The following is an 18,057-nucleotide window of genomic DNA, read 5'->3' as shown; positions in this document are numbered from 1 at the left end:
GTATGCTCACCATCATCATTCATCGCCCGTGAAGTTCAACGATCAGCATATTCTCAGGGAGAGGTCCTTGCCAGCAACTACTACGGACGGTGTTTGTCATCCACTACTTACAGCAATTCATCAAACAGATACGGTTCTGTTGTCCGGTACACATGAACTGTATTTAACTTTCCCATAGTTCGTACATTTTGCCGTGTTACCATTTAGTGTGTGTGTTTGTGTTTGTGTGCCTGGTTTGTAATAATTGGTTTAGCCTTACTTAATGGTTGTTAAACATTTATTTGTTATTCCCTCCCAACCCCCAATCCATAGGTTCGAAATCCACGTATTTCCACAAGATGGATTTTACATCACTACCCTGTGTCTGTTGTGTTTAGCCCCGACCTTGGTTTTCCTTTTGTTGTTCAAACACAATCAACACAACCCCAGCAGCAACGCAGCAAACGATTCTTCCTTGAAACAGAGCTACACTTTTGTGTATAGGGCCGAATAGCCACCGGATGATGTGGTGTACCTCCTTCCGCTTATCTTCTGTGTTTTAATTCCGTGTAATGGGTTTGTATTGCTAGTTTTGACAAAATGTTTACCATTATCTACAAATTTTGTGAACGCGTTTGTCCTGCGGTGTTCCCCAGGTGTAAAAACATGAAACCGCAGTTTTTCAAATCAATTTTTCACCGAAAGAGCTTTCAGATTTGTAGCATAAATCTTTTGCCCAAATTATAATGTTGTTGATAGATGGCAAAGCGAGACATGTAGAGCGATGCCTGTAAAACTGCACGGCGGTTGCACATTTGCAGAGCTCTGGTACGGCGGCCGAATGCATGGGAATGCATGCAGGAAGGGGAGGTTGTAACACTCATAACGCCGGAATCAATTCACTTTTTTTAATTTAATGTCTCCAACCATACTCAAAGCTGTAGCAAATTATTTTCCACCCTTTTTTGTGTCGTGAAGAAGATGAAGTTCAAAACATCATTTAGTAATTGATAGCTAGCTTCCTAAGGACGACGGACGCCCACTCACTTCACGTTCCTTGGAAGCAAAGAAGTTTGTTAGGCCTGCAACGCATGGCATAACAGAAAGCAGCCTTAAACGCCATCATACTTACTGAGCTAGACTTTAATTTTTAAATGAAATTTTTAAACTCCTCCTTCCATATGTCGGCAAAACTGTTCCTGTTGCTACAGTTGTAGTTCCATTTTCATTACAAAAAATACGATACAAAATGAAGTAGATAAGAAATTTTAACGAGAAAATTTACGGAATGCACGGGTGATGATGATGCCCCCGGGAGGTAGGGTATTAAAACAGAAAACAGAAGAGTTTTTCTTTTTGTGTAATTACCACTCGTATGCTACCTTGAAGAGAATTGTAAAGCAACATTTAAAAGCTTGCAGATTGGACTTGGACTCTTCATGATTCCCGCCCGTCCGCGTGTCCGGCCGAAAAGGTTAATTGAAAGGGGTTATGGGGCGTGCTCAATTTTGGCCGTTAGTCTGGAGCCAAACGGTGTTTTCGGGTGGGGGGCACAACGACCCACCCAAGAAGTTGTGGTTGTGGATGTTTTGGTTTTTTGTATCACTTACGTAAAGTTGCGCATCGATCCATTGCATCAAAGGGCGTATGCAATGGTAAATCTAACGTTTGTTTTTATCCCCCCGTAATGCTAATAGTAGTTTAATAACATGGTTCCGGTTCCGGACTGAAAATATAATATGTGTGTGTGTGTGTGTATGTGTGGCGTAAAATAATATTCCAAACTGCAACAAAGCTCAGCTCAATTTGCAAAAGAAAAAAACCAAATTTACTGATACTGTAAGGCAAAATTTGCATTTAAATGTCTAACACCCTCCCATCCCGCAATACAACACTACAATAAATTATCCTGCGTATGTGGCTGCGTGGTGTGCTGTGTTCCATATCACCCTCTACAGTAAAGAGAGAGAGAGAGAGGGGGCGAGCGTTCCCTATACAAATCCGACTCGGCCGCGCGTTGTGATTTCGTCTGCTTCACTGAGATGTTAATATACTGCATTTGTGTGTGTGTATCTATCTTTGTATGAGTGCGTGTGTGTGTGTGTGTGATGTAAAACATGTTCCATCAATCGGGTTTGGAATCGGATGTTGGGCTCGATGTTGTTGCTGTTGTGGTTGTAACGCCGCACGCTTACCATGAGCTAGCAGGTTTAGAAGCTGATAGCGGGATGCTGATGAGGGATATCGCATTCACCGACCGTTACCCGATACATTGCCATCTCACTGATACCGTGGTAATGCACGAACGCGGCCACCAGCACAAGCACATGGAAGATCTGATGCGATTGGAACTGCAATTCAACGAGAGATGAATAGATATAAACATTATCCAGATTAATACTTTTGGTGAGAATTGTCCACGGTTTACAGGGCGCGGTAGGAAAAAATGTTGAAAAATTAAAGTAAATATATCTCATAAATTAAGAGATGCTTTAAAAAACCGTCATTTTCATAGTAAAGTGAGATGTGTTAGCAGCTTTGGACAAATTGTTGGACCTTCACGCTTTCACCCATCGTTGGGTCCCATTTGACGTATAATGTGGTGCTTCATCCCTTCATAGAGCAACGTTTCTATCTCCGTTACTGGTTCTATGCATAAGTAATTAGTCTTCTCATTATGGTTCGTGTGAGTTCTTACCCGGTAGGTCTGCTTCCTTAAGCACAACCTGCCTCAGCTATTTTTATAACTCATTAACGATGTCTGTTATATCCTTCCACGGTCTGGGTTTCTCCTTAATCCTAATGACCTAATGATTTTCGTAGACGAAAGGGAACATGGCTATGATACGCGATCTATCCTATGAAATTAGTGATCCGCTTTATCTCGATGCATTCTACTGCAGCCTGTTGCGATCTCGCGTCGAATGCGCTTGTATTGCTTTGTGTCTTATCAGTAGGATTTCCATAAACCAGATGGATCAAATTCTAGGATAGTGCATTACATCTTACTTCATTTGTATGTGAATAAACTTCTGAGAGAACTTGGCAATCGTGTGCTTCTTTCCTGTATGATTTTCTATATCTCTTCACGAATCCTATTTTCAGTCTGTATTCTATCTCTTTTCTTCACTGAGTAGTGATTTGGGTCGAGGATATTGCTTCTTTCTTTTTCAACTTCAATAACTCACTGCATACATTTTTAAACATGTTAAGGGTTCAATAACATGTCGCCTAACAGAAACATAATGGGTTTGGAGCAATCTTAGGAGCTATAACGATTTGATCACGTTTGGCACATACGTTATTCAGACCTCAAACCGTTTCGTACTTCGTATAATTCAACGTAATTTTCACCTTTTTGCCCCACCCAAACAAAGAGAGAATTTAGTGGAGACACACTCACCCAAATGTCACACTTGCCGGGGAACCACCGTTCCGGAACGCGCAAGGCATAGAACAGAGCGCCAAGAATATACAGCAGTCCCATCAGTATAAGCCAGCCCAGACTTGCTTGAGAAATTTTGCTAATCCATCCTTCCATCAGCACGTAATGTATAGCGGGGATAATTCCGGACAGACCAAAGCTCATAAAAACGCCTGTAAGGAGAGACAGGAACGGTAATGATTCCGGTGGTTACGAGGGTGCTAGGGTTCTTAGCATACTCACCTGCACGGAGCGGTCTCAAGTTGGGCTGAGAAAACTTGTCCCACAGCGAAGTGATGATCGAAGTTATGCCGAGCACAATCACCACAGTCAGGTAGATCAGCTTGTGCTTGTAGTGGCAGTAGAACCCATAGTAAAGCCAAGGAACGAACGAACCCATGATGAGGAGAGCAATGCCGCAGTAATCGAGCCTAGGCAAGAAGCAAGCAAGGAAACAGATTACGGATCATGTACACTAAAGGAAACATCGATGTGGTAAAATGTGTCTTACTTTGAAAAAAGCTTGCCAACCATTTCCGAGTGACAGCACAGCGTGTGGAACGCGAACGAAAATCCTAGACAAATGATGGCGCCAATGAAGAACGTAAGGAAGATGAGCTTCTCCTGCAGCTGAATTTCGAACGAAGGGCGCGTCAGGAAGTAGGCGGCCACGCCGATAAACATCACACAGCCCAGCAAGTGCGTCCAGATGTTGCCGGTTTCGGTGTGTATGCGAAAGATCGATTTGAAGCAAGCGCTGAACGAAGGCAACGGTGGCCGGTGTCCTTTGTGCAGGAAGTCGTTGTCCTGTAGCCAGGCCGGCAGGTTTTTAAAGTGACAAACCTTCCACGACGCTTCCCACACCTTGCGCACAAACTCTTCCGCTTGTTCGGCCGCATTGTGAGCCAACGCGCCAAGATCAATTTCATCCGAGAGGACGCCCGCCTTCAGCACTTCCGTCATTTCGGCCTCGAGCAGCTGATTATCTTCCGGTGTCGATGGTAACGGGCAGCCAACTCCATCGTCTTCCTCTTCCTCCAAATCGTCGTCATCGTCCAGCAGGTCGATATCTTCGGACGCGAGTGACACTTCTTCCGGGGCCCAAACGCGACGCTTTCTTATGCTGAAATCGGCACCCATCATGTTGTTGAACAGCTCATCGCCTGGCGCAGCATTCAGCGCACTTTTGCGACCGGATGTTGCTGGTTGCTGCTGTATGCCGCCATCGAGGCTGTCGTCCATGTCGTAGCGCAACGAAGACATCGTGTCCGCTGTTCGGGTTCTAAAAGAAATTTTGTATTGGTTGATACCGGATTAGGAAGAATTTGGGACTGATACGTTTTCGCTATCAACGACAAGATTACAATCTAGTAAGCGGATGTCTATTCCCATGACGTTGTTTGGCTGGAAGGAATGTTTTGCTATGCAGCAAATAGTTCATAACAAACATATCAATTGCTGTGCGGTCGTTGTAAACTACGCCGCGATCTTGTGACCGCATCTAAAACTGGCCAGCCCGTCATAAAACAATCAACACGAGCTCACATATTCAATACGTCACACATTAAAATGAAATAAACGATCGCAGCTAGCGCCGCAGCTTTGTGTGCGTGTGCGTCTCTGTTTTTATCGCAGTAACATGCGAAAAAAATTTATTTCCATAATTTCACAGACAAAACAACTATTTGTGCCAATGACACTGCTTTACCTTAGCGCAGCTGGCTACTTGATCACCTTGGACTTCACTTCTAGCTTTACCTCACATTGACCCGGACCCTATAACTTTCTTATCAACTTATCAGCCTGCTCTTTTTACCACGCCAAACACATGTGCCAATGCTGCTAAGGCCGGGGTTTTGTAATGTACGTTACACGCTAAATTGCACAAAATAAAAACAAATGGCGCTCGCGGAATATCGTTAGTCACGTAGCTTAGATATATCGCTCTAAACACAACACCTCTCATAAAACTGTACACAACAAACCTCAACTCGCGTTACGCACACACATACAGACACGCGTACTGTAGCCACCAGGTAATGCGACTCCGAAGGAAAAATCAATAATCTACGTCACCCTGCCTGTGCTTAGCTCATGCTGACTCCTTTCCATCAGTCACTATCTCTGGCATTACACACACGCTCTTAATACCTTCAAATCCCTTGCGAGATGATCTTGTAGGTATTATAGTTAAGACACTTTCATTGATAAACTGTTATTGATTAGAAAGCTCCTTACTTCTAACACTTTCCGACTCCGAGGTGGGATCATGTGATTGCACAACGAATTGTGTTTCGTTTCTTTTTTTGTTTGACTGGGAAGCAGCCCTAGTAGAATAGCTTCAATAGTTGGTTACACCGATAAAAACGCGGTTTCGATAAGGTTTTGCTGCTTTTCTTCAATCGGATCACGTTCTTAGCACATGCACTTCGTCATTTTCTATACCAATGGCCGATACACACATACACATATCAACATGAAAAATGAAAAGCTCCTCTCGGCAGGCGTATGAAGTGGAGTCCGAAGAGAAAACATCACTAATTGATGGCCCCAAAACCAAACTAACCCCCACCGGACAACGGTGGACAATTAAGTGTTCATGTTGCCTGGAGAGGTTAGCTTTTCTTTAATTGCGAGCCTTTACACAATCACAGCACAGTTTTATGCATTTTCAGCACACACACGCACAGCGGAAAGTAATAAGCTGGAAGGGATTATTTGGTGCAGGAAAAGAAGGCCGAGAGTGAGACTCCCGTTTTCCAGCTTTCTGGTAGACGTACCCGGAAATTGTGGCCACTAAAACAAGGCAAGTAGCGTTACTGTCGTTCCGATGCAGCCACCCCACAAAGCAAGCCAAACCCTTTCTCCCTTCGCAATAAAGCCCTTCGATCGAGGGCAAAAGGGAATTGCTACGTTTACGGCAACTGCACCCCCGATCTTCACTGATACGCACGCAGCAAGAGCACGAAAAAAACTACTCGGTGAAATAGCTTCGGCAATATACAGAGCGGCTGACGTATGGAAATGAACTGTCTGTGTTTTGTTTTGACAGAACGATGGGGTGTCCACACTACGACCAACGTTTGCTGTCCGTGAATTCACCAGCACGTTGAAGATTGGATAGATATCTTTTGCCAAGGGAAACAGGTTATTTGCAGTGTTTTATTTTGTAAAACTGTTCCGCTTGGAAAAGGGATAGAAAGTACGGGGAAAAAAGGTTTTTTTATTTCCTGAGTGAAAATCACTCTTGAAGTTGAATTCTCGTGTCATTTTCAATATCAGGTACTGGATGTCTGCTCTTAGTTCAAAGTGAATTTGGCATCGTACTTCGAAATTTCAAACCATTTTCTTTATGTACAAATGATAATGAGCAGTACTGAACTATTATTGCACATAAATGTTTCAAGCATTTTAAAATGGAAGTAAATAGCGAAAGAAATGCATGTTCCGTATTCATTCCAACGCATAGAATCCCTAAAGGCAGGATGTGGTGCGATTCAGCTGTATGTGCGTACAACAGAGATCGTGATTACTCTCATAATTCTCAATGTTTGTGTTCTCCCTCTTTTCTCCCCAAACAAATTCTCAATTTTGATACGGTGTTTTCTCTGCTGAACGCCTTTTACACATCCACGAGCATCGTTTAATTCTGTCTTTCGCCCATCGCTGCTCCCATACGGTGTAAACCTCCCACGTGAGATGTTTTATACAAATTTACATGCTTTCTGGAGAAGCGAACTTGCACGGTCTCGCATTCTTTCTCGCTCGCAAAATGTTCATTCATTTGTGGGCGCGTGTGTATGTGTGCGAGCATAAGTGCGATTCAGGAGAATCCGAGAGAGCAAGGTTCTCCTTTGACAGCAGGTCAAATTTTCAAAACCGTAGGGAAGCATCATCAGCGAAAAAGTGACGAGAATTCGCATTCCGACCTTATCCGCACCTGCCGTGCTGCCCGTGTACGTGCGCCATTCCGTGATAATAATTGTGTGTGCAGAGGAGCTTTGCTAAGCCCAGTGCTAGTGCTGTGTGACCATTTAACCACTCAAACCAGAATCGTCAAGGGGTGAGTAGTGTGTTTACGAGCCCCGGTTATTATGTCGCAAGGCAGTGTGAAACATTCCCAGCGATGAAATTGCAGCTACACCCACCACAACAACAGCTTTTTGATGTTGAAGCTGAACCCTTTCCACAAGCTGGTGGTGGATCCGTCCTCGGTGCTGGTTTTTGTGTTGTTTTCTATGAAATTGAATGTCATGGGATGGTCATCGTCAGTGGGGTAAATTTGCTCGATTGTTTGGATGCACTAAACCCACCACTGCTGCTGCTGCTGCCAGCAGTATCAGTCAGTGCGCGCAATCATTTGCTCCTTGGTAGAAATGATTCCCATCGGATTAATAACATCCCGAGTGCCATTTGCCAACAGAGTTCTAGCGAAGCTGCGTTTTGCGCGCCCTGTCTGTCCTGCTGCTTCCCTTCTGACCCAGAGGAAGAGGTTCGGGCAGATTTCAGCTCACGTAGGTTCAATGTCACGTCCAGGTGGGTTGGATAAGGTGGTGCTGAGGGGAGAAGGGTGGGGGTACATAGTTGTGAATGCTGTTGATAAAATGTCGGCGAGAGAAAATCAAGAGAATGACCGTCGTCCGCCCGTCCGGGGCAGGAGGAATACTGTATGTGCTGTGTGAGAGAAACATGCTATGAATATTAGCTGCGATGCTACACACTGCCTGTGATGAGATTTAATCGAACGAAAGGCAGGATATTGTGTCGAGCCGCCTCAGGTGTACGACTTAAGTAAGTTCGGTTCCCTCCTTTGCTGAACATAAACCGATTCCTTCTGCTTGAGTACTCCTCGCACGGATGTGGACAGCAGCAGCAGCAGCAGGAACAGGATGCTTGCCAAACCAGCAACGGATCCTATTACATCTTCGGTGTGTGGTAGAAGGATATACAAAAAAAAAGTTTTAAAGTGTTTGATGGTGGTCTGTAATCGATCACAGAAACCTTAGACATAGTCCCATCTTCTTGGTTAGTGATATCTTCTTCTTTTGCCTCACCCGACTGATGCGTGTAAACCAATCCCATTCGCAACGTCAGGTGCTCTTCTGAGTCACACACTGGTGTTTTCTTTGCTTTAATTTTTTTCGAATGTGTGCTATAGACCCTGCGACATTGATAACTGATTATGGTGGAGTTCTTGTGTGTTAGTCGACCGCTTACACACTTAAACAATCCCTGGGGTAGTTCTTTAGTGTTGCCCTGGGTCCTTCTTCAATCTCACAGTGCCTCTCTCTTTCTCGCTTTCTCGCCTCGGTTTCGGTGGAATGATGCATTTAAAATTACGACGCCTGCTATGTATGTGCAGTGAGCAACTGCCGCCGGACTCGCTGATGGTGTGTTTTGCTCACTCTCTCACATCACTATCTCTCGCGTTCTCTGGCCGTGCGAATCCTTGCTTGCTTGCTCCTCACGAGCCAGTTACAAGAAATCGTCAAGGATTTTCACGAGTGTGGGATGGGATACAAGATCCGGCAAAAATATAGCGCAGATCAGCAGTCCGTAATATCCAAAACCCAGCGGAGTCTGCCCGAAAAGGGTGTGTGAAGCAGAATGTAATGGTTGCAGCAGGTTGGCTGGGGCACACTAAAGGGAAGCTGGACATACCAGCATTCATTTAGCAAGTGTTAGAAAAAGTAGTACAACATATTTATACGAGTTTTTTTCATTTTCTCCACAGAAGCTGCTGGCGTACAGTGAGATAGGGTTGCACCGCTAGGACACTTACAATCTCAGGATTGTACCTGAGTGAATCCGATCAACAGGATCAAATCAGCTGTGTTAGTTGGTGTGGTTTGGAGTGTGTGTGTGTGCACGAACGGAAAGAAGATTGCAGTTCGGTAATCTCAGACTCGTTCTCAAACAGCATCATATCGTATTGTGCTATTCAGTGGAGCTCGCGGCATGAATTTGGGTAGCTCCGGTGGAGGCGGTACCGGCACCTCAGCGAACACTTCTGGCGGAAGCAGCAGCGGAGGCGGAGGCGGTAGCGCAGGATCATCCAATTCAGCTGCTAGTGGTGGTGTCGCCGGTGCTGGAAACGCAAACAGTGCGAACGTGAGTGGTAGTAGCACGGCGGCAGCACCAGGAAGCGGAGGATACGGCAGTGGAAGCGGAGGATCCGGCAGTGAAATGCCTGCAGAAATCATTCGCCCCAAGGTTGTGACGGTGAAGCACCCGGAGTCGAACAAACCGAAACCGACCACCAAGAAGGGGAAAGCGATACAGGCCGATGTAGACGTGATCAAGGAGTTTCAGCGATGCAAGGAGGAAAATATTCAGCGGCTCGATTTGAGCAAATCCTCCATCACCGTCATACCTGCGTCGGTGAAAGATTGCACGAGCTTGGTCGAGTTCTATCTGTATGGCAACAAGATATCGTCCCTGCCGCCGGAGATCGGTTGCCTGGCGAACCTGAAAACGTTGGCACTGAACGAGAATTCACTCACGTCGTTACCTGATTCGTTGCAGAACCTGAAGCAGCTGAAAGTGCTTGATCTGCGACATAACAAGCTGTCCGACATACCGGATGTGATTTACAAGCTGCACACGCTCACCACGCTTTATCTGCGCTTCAACAGGATCCGGGTGGTAGGTGACAATCTGAAAAATCTTAGCAACCTCACGATGCTTAGCCTGCGGGAGAACAAAATCCACGAGCTGCCCGCAGCCATCGGCCATCTGGTCAATCTGACGACGCTCGACCTTTCGCACAATCATCTGAAACACCTGCCCGAGGAGATCGGGAATTGCGTTAACCTGACTGCGCTCGATCTGCAGCACAACGATCTCCTGGACATTCCGGAGTCGATAGGCAATTTGTCGAACCTGATGCGGCTCGGGCTGCGCTACAACCAGCTCTCGTCAATTCCCGTCTCGCTGAAGAACTGCACGCACATGGATGAGTTTAACGTGGAGGGCAACGGGATCAGCCAGCTGCCCGATGGGCTGTTGGCCAGCCTGAGCAACCTTACCACGATCACCCTTTCGCGGAACGCGTTCCACAGCTACCCGTCCGGTGGGCCGGCCCAGTTCACGAACGTGACCAGCATCAATCTGGAGCATAATCAAATCGACAAGATACAGTACGGCATTTTCTCTCGTGCCCGCGGCTTGACCAAGCTGAACATGAAGGAAAACGCGCTCACCTCGCTGCCGCTCGACATCGGCACCTGGACCCAGATGGTAGAGCTAAACTTTGGCACCAACTCGCTCACGAAGCTTCCGGACGATATACACTGCCTGCAGAATCTGGAGATACTGATCCTGTCCAACAATCTACTGAAACGAATACCGAACACCATCGGCAACCTGAAGAAGCTGCGCGTGCTCGATCTGGAGGAGAATCGGCTCGAGTCCCTACCATCCGAAATAGGGCTGTTGCACGACCTGCAGAAGCTGATTTTGCAGTCAAACCAGCTCGGCGCGCTACCCCGCACGATTGGCCATCTAACGAACCTGACGTACCTGTCCGTGGGCGAAAACAATCTGCAGTTCCTGCCGGAGGAGATCGGTACGCTGGAAAATCTCGAATCGCTCTACATCAACGATAATCCGGCACTGATCAAGCTGCCGTACGAGCTGGCCCTGTGCCAGAATCTGGCAATTATGAGCATCGAAAACTGTCCCCTGTCGGCGCTTCCGCCGGAAGTCGTGAGCGGTGGTCCGAGCCTCGTAATACAGTACCTAAAGCTTCATTCGCCCTACCGACAGATGTGATTTGCTGGCTGAAGAAGAAGAAGAAGAAGGGCCTGCACCTGCCGGTCTGCCGCTTGCGTCACCTCGTCGTCCTTCTTCCTCACCCGTCTCTTTGTGCCGACTTCGGCCTAGCCGTTGATACTTTGGGTTTGGGACACGCGTGTGTGTGTGTATGTGTTACACTACTACTGCACTGCTTTATGGTTTGTTGATCATAAAACAACCGGAAAACACTTCCGAGACAAAGTTTCCGATTTTCTGAAATTGATTTGTCACGAAACGCCCTTCTGAATGGAAATCACAGAAAAATTGTGCAAAAGTGTGTGTGTGTGTGCGTGTTCGTGTGAAAAAAAAACACACGACAAGATACACACACGCACAAACAAACAAACTGAATCAATGTGATTAAAATAAAGCTTTAATGTTATTGCTTATTAAAAGAAAAAAAAGATAAAAACAACACACAACAACACACTACTACTAACTGCGCGCCAGTTAGAGTGGAAGAGCCATTCACAGAAACTATATTACCAAAAGCAAATGGAAAACGAAGCCAGAAACTGAACTATTAAGAAACAAGCGAAAAACATCGATATTTCGTAAGTGCGTGCGTTTATTGAGGTGCGCCGCCGTACGCTCTCGAGTCCGATCTCCTGTGTTCCTGTGTTGTGTTTTGCGGAAAGGACGAAATAGAAATGTGTGTGTTTAGTTTCGACGAAATACGAAAACAAATGTGACAATAGTGATAACCGCCGCCGCCGCCGCTGGCACGTAAAGTGTGATTAGTATTTATTGGTTTTTGTATGCTAAAGTGCTGAATTGTTTGGTGAACAATACTGTGAAGTGATCGTTGTGGCAAGGAAAAACAGACAGACCTGTGTGTTTGTGCTAGTAATTACCGTGTTTTGGCGAAGGATATGGATCGTCACAAGTAGTTACAAAATTGGTAAGTCCCCGCAAAATTATTTCTTTTAGTTAATCTATTAAGATGGTTTGAATCTGATCACTATAGTGTATTCACATGGACACTCGCACAGCGACTTTTCCATAACGGATGCTCGGATGTCTCTCTGGATCCCAGCCCAGTCTGATAATGATAAAACCTTGAACTCTTAACTACTTTCTGCTGTATTGTGAGAAACAAATACAATCAGCTATGGAGCAGTAGCAAAGACCTAACTGTCGTCGCATTAAAGATGGACATTAAACGAGATAGGCTCAGTATTTTGACCAGAAACTGCTAGAAGTTCCCCTAGTTGACGATGTCATGCTACAACTAACCGCGCTTACTGCGGTCATACGAAACAACTGAAGTTGAGACTGTACAGTGCAGTTGTAAATTTGGTACTTAGTCATTAAGAAGTTAGAATGCATTTTTGTTCACCAAACACTTACAATCTAACCGAAAATAGACTAGTGGTCATGTGATATGAATAACATATCGAACGACCCTGTCGCTAAAATCTTTTTCGGCCATCAACTTGGCAGAAAAAGTTTGGTAGAATGATCCAAATGCTACCGAAAAACCCTGTCATAGTAGTAGTCAGCAACGATAGACCAAGAACCTATCGGGATTGTAGGGCTGACAGCGAAAGATGTAAATAATGCGTCTGCCAGAATGGCTAGAATATGGGACAACCAAATGACGTGACCTGAACATATGAACGGCTTAGAAAGATTTCTGCCCTTTAAATAGGCTAGTCAATCGTTCATCGTCGATATCATATAGCACAGAACAAATCTAGCAGTATGAGTGCATTCCTGGTGACCAGGGAGGGATGTCATACAGTTATTCTAAACCGTTGCAGAACTTCCATTTGCTACAACTTTTCGCTAGAATAGTTAGGGCGAATGCTGTCCGTCATAGGCGCCAACATTCGATAATTTTACACCGTTACAACCGTTATTTTCTGGTACCTTCCTTCCTTTTGCTGGAATAGTTAGGGCGAATGCTATCTCTCATTGGGTTAGGTTGTGTTTTGTTTAAAAGGTTTCTGAGTATTGTGTGAGCCACTACTAGCTATACGCCGAGGTGTGAGGTTCCTGCTGCTTTGAAACCGTTATTTTACAACCTTATTGGCTCATCGTTAGTCAAACTAACTTCAATATAAAATAGAGCATTCGAACTCATGGAACATCGTGTACATTGTTGGTTTAATAATTATTTACTTGGGATTTTATGTAAGGGATAATCATGAAACTGCCATTATATGGGACAATGGTTGTATTCGGATAAATTCTCATTCGTTCTTAGCTACAGGCGCGTATCTGTTGAAAAGAATTTATTAATAGAAATAATGTAACAGTTCTATTGTTTTGGAGCAAAATGCGATTAGATTTGAAAACAACAGTTTCGAATGATCTGGGTAGAATGAGCTACTTTATATTAACTTATGAAACGCACCGTTCTGATAGAAGCTGTTTGTAACTAAGCTCTTGATGAAGGAAGTGGTCTTTTGTGTCTTTAGAAGCTAACATTGATTTTATCAATTTTCTACTCAAATGCACTTCTTCTCTATATTGTTCAATTTTAGGAAAGAGCAAACAGAAACAGCACGCTTTCCAATGGGTTTGGGTTGGTTTTAACCGTTGAATTTCGGTACCGGGTTAAGGGTTAGGCCAATAGGACATCATCATCACTGGACTGGCCACATTTAGCGCTAAGATGGGCAATAATTGATGATGTGTAAATGTGAATGTGCAAGCTTAGTTCTTCTTTCGCTGCACCACCACCGGTCCCAGGTTGTCTCCGCACTCCTTATTGTGGGCACCATGTGATCCATCGCAGTACGGCCACTGAAAGAGGTAGGATGGATTAGTGATGTAGTCGCAAGATAGAAAGATAGATAGCTGGCAGTTTATCTGAATGCAGCGGCAGAACGCGATAAACCCGAGGGCACACTTACGTTGTTGGATTTCCAGCAGCGGCAGAAAGCTGCTTTTTCGGCAATATCCTCAATGTCGATCATGTCCACCACTTTCGCTTCTTCCAGCCGGATCTTGTTGTTTGCCTTCTTCGAGGGCTTGGGACGAGCTTCCGGGCAGAAGGCCAAATATGACATATACACGACACCGGCCATGGCTGCCGTTGGTGGTACCAGCGAAAGCCAATCCTTAACTGCAATGGAAGAAAAAGTCTTTACATCTATGTTTTGCGGCACATGCCAAAAGCACATCAGCTTGGGTTCGAAGCAATAAGAAATTCGTCATCATAAAGACATTTGTGACGAAACACACACTTGGCTACACGCGTCTCGCCACGGTGATTATCTGTCTGGATTGGCCTAGCTGGGCTGGCTACAAACAAAGCTTACATAACGAGAAGAATCTTGTGCTTGTTTAGAAGCCTACATCCCTTGTGGAGTTGATTAGCAGAGCTTAGAAATAATCAGACGGCATGTTTAAAAAATGGTGCCGCTATTACGGGTGAAGGACCTCGCTTATTTCGTTTTCTGCACTCCACTCCATTCCACACTCTCTCTGTCTGCCACACGCGCCCTTCCTTTAGCACTGCATTCAACGATGCAATAAGTTACGCATGAACGGCCCCAAAACCGTATTCGTGGAGTGTGTCAGATCGCTTGGTCGGTGTGGGGCCAAAGGGAAATGGAAATATATGGGCTGCTATGGTGGAATGTACACAACCGAATACTTACAACCTAGCCGGAACCATCCTCCGAAACTGTCCGGAATTGGCAAACCGGACAGGTAGTTGGGCACGGTTGTTTTCACTAATCCAGAAAGCAGCTGCATGATGATGATGTACGAGTAACTACGCTCTGTTTTTACACCAAACTTTTAAAATGTCTAAGCAGCCCGGTTCTGCTAGTGTATTTATGAAAATATCACTGACTCCAAGACAACTAGATCAAATGGGTTATTGAGCAGCGTTGGTGGTGGTGGTACGTGCTGTGTTGTTTCGCTACACAACGATCAGCAACGACGACGACGACAAGTGCAACGAGACTGCTGGAAGGAACCAGTGACGTTTTCTTTTCTTCCAATTCACACTTCCGTTCCAATGATGAGACGGTGTTTGGTGGTTTCCTTGCTGCCAAAAGATTTGCAAAACGAACTACACCTGGCGGTGGCACCGCTTTCTGGGTAAACGAAAAGGGGCAAAAATGGCCTGATTCTCTTTCACTTTGTCGCTTTTTCTCGCTCGCACCAGGGGCGTACGTATTTGCCCTTCCCTTCTAGATACCGACACATTTCGCAATCGAGTCTCACTTTATGTTTCATTTGCCCAACAGACATTACGCGTGTGCGAGAAGGGTACAGCTATAGTGAAGCCGAAGTTATCGTTTTGCTGTCAAGAAGTGACAGCTCAACGTTCAGCTGCCCATTAGGCTGTGGTCTATAAATGCTTAATTTTGGAACCCATAAATAACCGATGAAAATTTGATTTTGCGTTCCAATAAAATGAAATAACACGTGTTTTTCTATTCTTTTTTCAGACTTCTTGGTTGCAGAGTCTCGGTTTGCTGGTGCTGGCACAAATATCGGCTCTGAAGCAATACGATACTCAACGGATCGTGCACTGTTGTTGAGCTAAATAATTTCACACGCTATTCAACGGTTGCATGTCTCTTGGGGCGCACGTGTTACGCCGTGTACAGGGTCAGCGCAAATTTTAAACGTTTCATTTAGTGTTTTATGATCTCTGGCGGAAGTTTTTAACTCCTGTAGCTCACGTCAAACTGAGCCATCGATACCATGCGAGAAAATTGACGATTTTATTCGTTTTAAAGTAGTAGTTGTAAGTAAGATTTTGTCGAAAGCGATCTTAGGCGACCGATTAAATTCCATTAGCGTTTGCAGGCGGTGCGTGAATGCGAAAATACGTAAAAAGTCCCAATTATATTATTATTACAGCTGTAGTAATATTGCACATTGACGACGGACGGTTCCGATCCTCCCATCGGAAGACAACCGGAACATTTTGAGTGGATTGATAATTTCTTCATGGGTTGTTGTGGTGTATTGAGGTAAAACTTTTTTCCATTTTGTGATCTGTGACTGCAGCACTTCCAAACACGTAAATTGTATGCGTGTGTGCAAAACAATGAACAGTAAAATTATTTCTTTTGGAAGCTAATAAATGAGGCAATGTAAGGAATTCGAGTTTACATCATAGAACAAAAAAAAACGAACTGCAACGAATTTAAAGCTTATGTGGAACCGAGTAAACACAATTGTGAGGCAAACGTAAGAAATGTTGGAATTCAACGCTACGCTAGAAATTAATGATTATATAAATTCAAATAGTTAATCGTATGAGTGGCACTCACGAGAAGATGCTTGTTGGTCGTATGTGGTTTTGTTTTAAAAAAATGTCGATTTTTGAACACTTCAAACGTTGTGTTTGTGCAAGCAGGCGGATCGAGGCGTCATTTTAATCTAGTCATATATAATTGAATCGTTTCACTTTTGGTTAATTCCGTTGCACCCCTGAGGCTAAAATAATAATGATAAATGTAAAACACACAGGCAGATAAACCAACCCACAAACAAGAAAACACAATGAAAACACACAAGAAAATCGGTTGGGTAAGATGCTAGAACACACACACACTTTAACAGTTCAATAAGTTTAACAATCCTATGTACACAGAGGGAGAAACAACAGAACGGAATGCATAAATGGCCTAAATAATACATGTAGCGATGAGAGCGATAAATAATACATAAATGTACACACCGCTGTGCAAAAGTAAGTCTATGAACAGAAAGTGAACAAAAGAAGAAGATGAAAAAAACAGCAGTAAATTAGTGCGAAAACTATTAAAAGTGTGTGCAACGTGTGTAAATTCAGAACGGTGTATCAGTTTAAATGTTGTGAGCACATCATGCAATCAAGCGAGACATGTTCGTTGTGTCCACCACCAACAAACTCATTGAATCGACGCTTACACCATCGGGAGCGTGTAACATCGGGGATGTATTTGTCGACGATCGAATTTAACAGCAAAAATGGAATTGACAATTTCTAGTAAGATACCATAATTAATATGAATGTCATTCCGCTTGCAAAGCAAAACCAAAAACAAAACAAAAAAACGCACACAAACACACAACAAAAAACGAATGTAAAAAAAGCAGAGCAAGTGCTGGAAAGAAGTATGTTTTTTGAGCTTATTACTGTCTATGTTGCTCAAGTAGGAAAAGTTTTATATATGTTTAATCTTACTCAACACAGTTAGCCGTTTTGCGCTGTTGCATTGTTCTACAAGATTCCTGCAAATGTCGTCAGTTCAAAAGTGTGCCATATGCATGATTTATGTGAGTGCGTGTGAACAAACGAATGCAAACGGCACGCAGCATCAAAGATTTCAACTATTATTTCTTGCTTAAATGCGCCCTATGTTATAATACTTTTTTTACAAACTTCTAGAACAGATGGAGCTTGAATGCTGTTAACACTAGAACCCGACCCTATCACTCATTTGGAATGGTGAGTTTTAAATTTGAGGTAAAATCAACTCAAACAATGCTTCGATATTACAACTATATAGATATTGGCGCCTGAAATAGGCGTTTAACATTTCCTTTGTTTCCATCGTAAAACAAGTGCTTCGCATCACGTGGTGTAAAGATGTTGAACTAGAAGAGAAACAAAGCGGAAAAAGCGAGTGGACTGTTGCACCCAAAGGAAAAGACGTGTAGACGCTTGTACGCTTGATGCAGGAATGAATCTTTATTCAAAGTTAAAGTGTGTGTGTGTGTTGTACAAAGTGTAGCCCGACTGGCACTCATTCCGTGTTGCCTGATAGGCACTCGTCGCGTCAAACCGAGAAGCTCAACACTCCTCCTCAACACTGAATGATTTTATTCCGATCGCTTCCCTAAGTTGTCGAAGTTTCACTGCTTGCAACGGTTTGGTAAGCAGATCAGCTTGCATG

At 44.3% G+C, this 18,057-nt stretch overlaps 3 protein-coding genes across 13 annotated transcripts; 1 reads left to right on the top strand and 2 right to left on the bottom strand.

Annotated features, from left to right (window-relative positions):
• Positions 1 to 134: 134 nt before the first annotated feature.
• Positions 135 to 6,424, bottom strand: LOC118503275 (adiponectin receptor protein). Of its 4 annotated transcripts, none has more exons than XM_036036349.1 (5): positions 6,184 to 6,424; positions 3,915 to 4,685; positions 3,647 to 3,834; positions 3,383 to 3,576; positions 135 to 2,330 (listed from the first exon to the last, which is right to left on the bottom strand). In XM_036036349.1, the coding sequence occupies exons 2-5, from the start codon at positions 4,664 to 4,666 to the stop codon at positions 2,190 to 2,192; spliced, it is 1,275 nt and encodes a 424-aa protein (XP_035892242.1). In that variant the 5' UTR covers positions 4,667 to 4,685; positions 6,184 to 6,424; the 3' UTR covers positions 135 to 2,189. The 4 variants fall into 4 exon arrangements, with proteins under 4 accessions (XP_035892242.1, XP_035892245.1, XP_035892243.1 ...); XM_036036352.1 differs by having other exon boundaries at positions 5,642 to 6,395; XM_036036350.1 differs by lacking the exon at positions 6,184 to 6,424 and adding an exon at positions 5,112 to 5,467.
• Positions 6,425 to 7,157: 733 nt separating this feature from the next.
• LOC118503270 (leucine-rich repeat protein soc-2 homolog) lies at positions 7,158 to 17,215 on the top strand. Of its 8 annotated transcripts, none has more exons than XM_036036336.1 (3): positions 7,158 to 7,466; positions 9,138 to 12,101; positions 15,613 to 17,215. In XM_036036336.1, the coding sequence occupies exon 2, from the start codon at positions 9,362 to 9,364 to the stop codon at positions 11,174 to 11,176; it is 1,815 nt and encodes a 604-aa protein (XP_035892229.1). In that variant the 5' UTR covers positions 7,158 to 7,466; positions 9,138 to 9,361; the 3' UTR covers positions 11,177 to 12,101; positions 15,613 to 17,215. The 8 variants fall into 8 exon arrangements, with proteins under 8 accessions (XP_035892229.1, XP_035892234.1, XP_035892233.1 ...); XM_036036341.1 differs by lacking the exon at positions 7,158 to 7,466 and adding an exon at positions 7,527 to 7,917; XM_036036340.1 differs by lacking the exon at positions 7,158 to 7,466 and adding an exon at positions 7,527 to 7,939.
• LOC118503271 (CDGSH iron-sulfur domain-containing protein 2 homolog) lies at positions 13,421 to 15,438 on the bottom strand. Its single transcript, XM_036036345.1, has 3 exons — positions 14,812 to 15,438; positions 14,062 to 14,273; positions 13,421 to 13,951 (listed from the first exon to the last, which is right to left on the bottom strand). Exons 1-3 carry the CDS (start codon positions 14,906 to 14,908, stop codon positions 13,862 to 13,864), a joined length of 399 nt encoding a protein of 132 aa, XP_035892238.1. The 5' UTR covers positions 14,909 to 15,438; the 3' UTR covers positions 13,421 to 13,861.
• Positions 17,216 to 18,057: the final 842 nt, after the last annotated feature.

This window comes from Anopheles stephensi, chromosome 2 (assembly GCF_013141755.1).
Source record: "Anopheles stephensi strain Indian chromosome 2, UCI_ANSTEP_V1.0, whole genome shotgun sequence".
NCBI lineage: Eukaryota > Metazoa > Arthropoda > Insecta > Diptera > Culicidae > Anopheles > Anopheles stephensi.
This window is presented reverse-complemented; position numbering and strand designations above follow the sequence as displayed.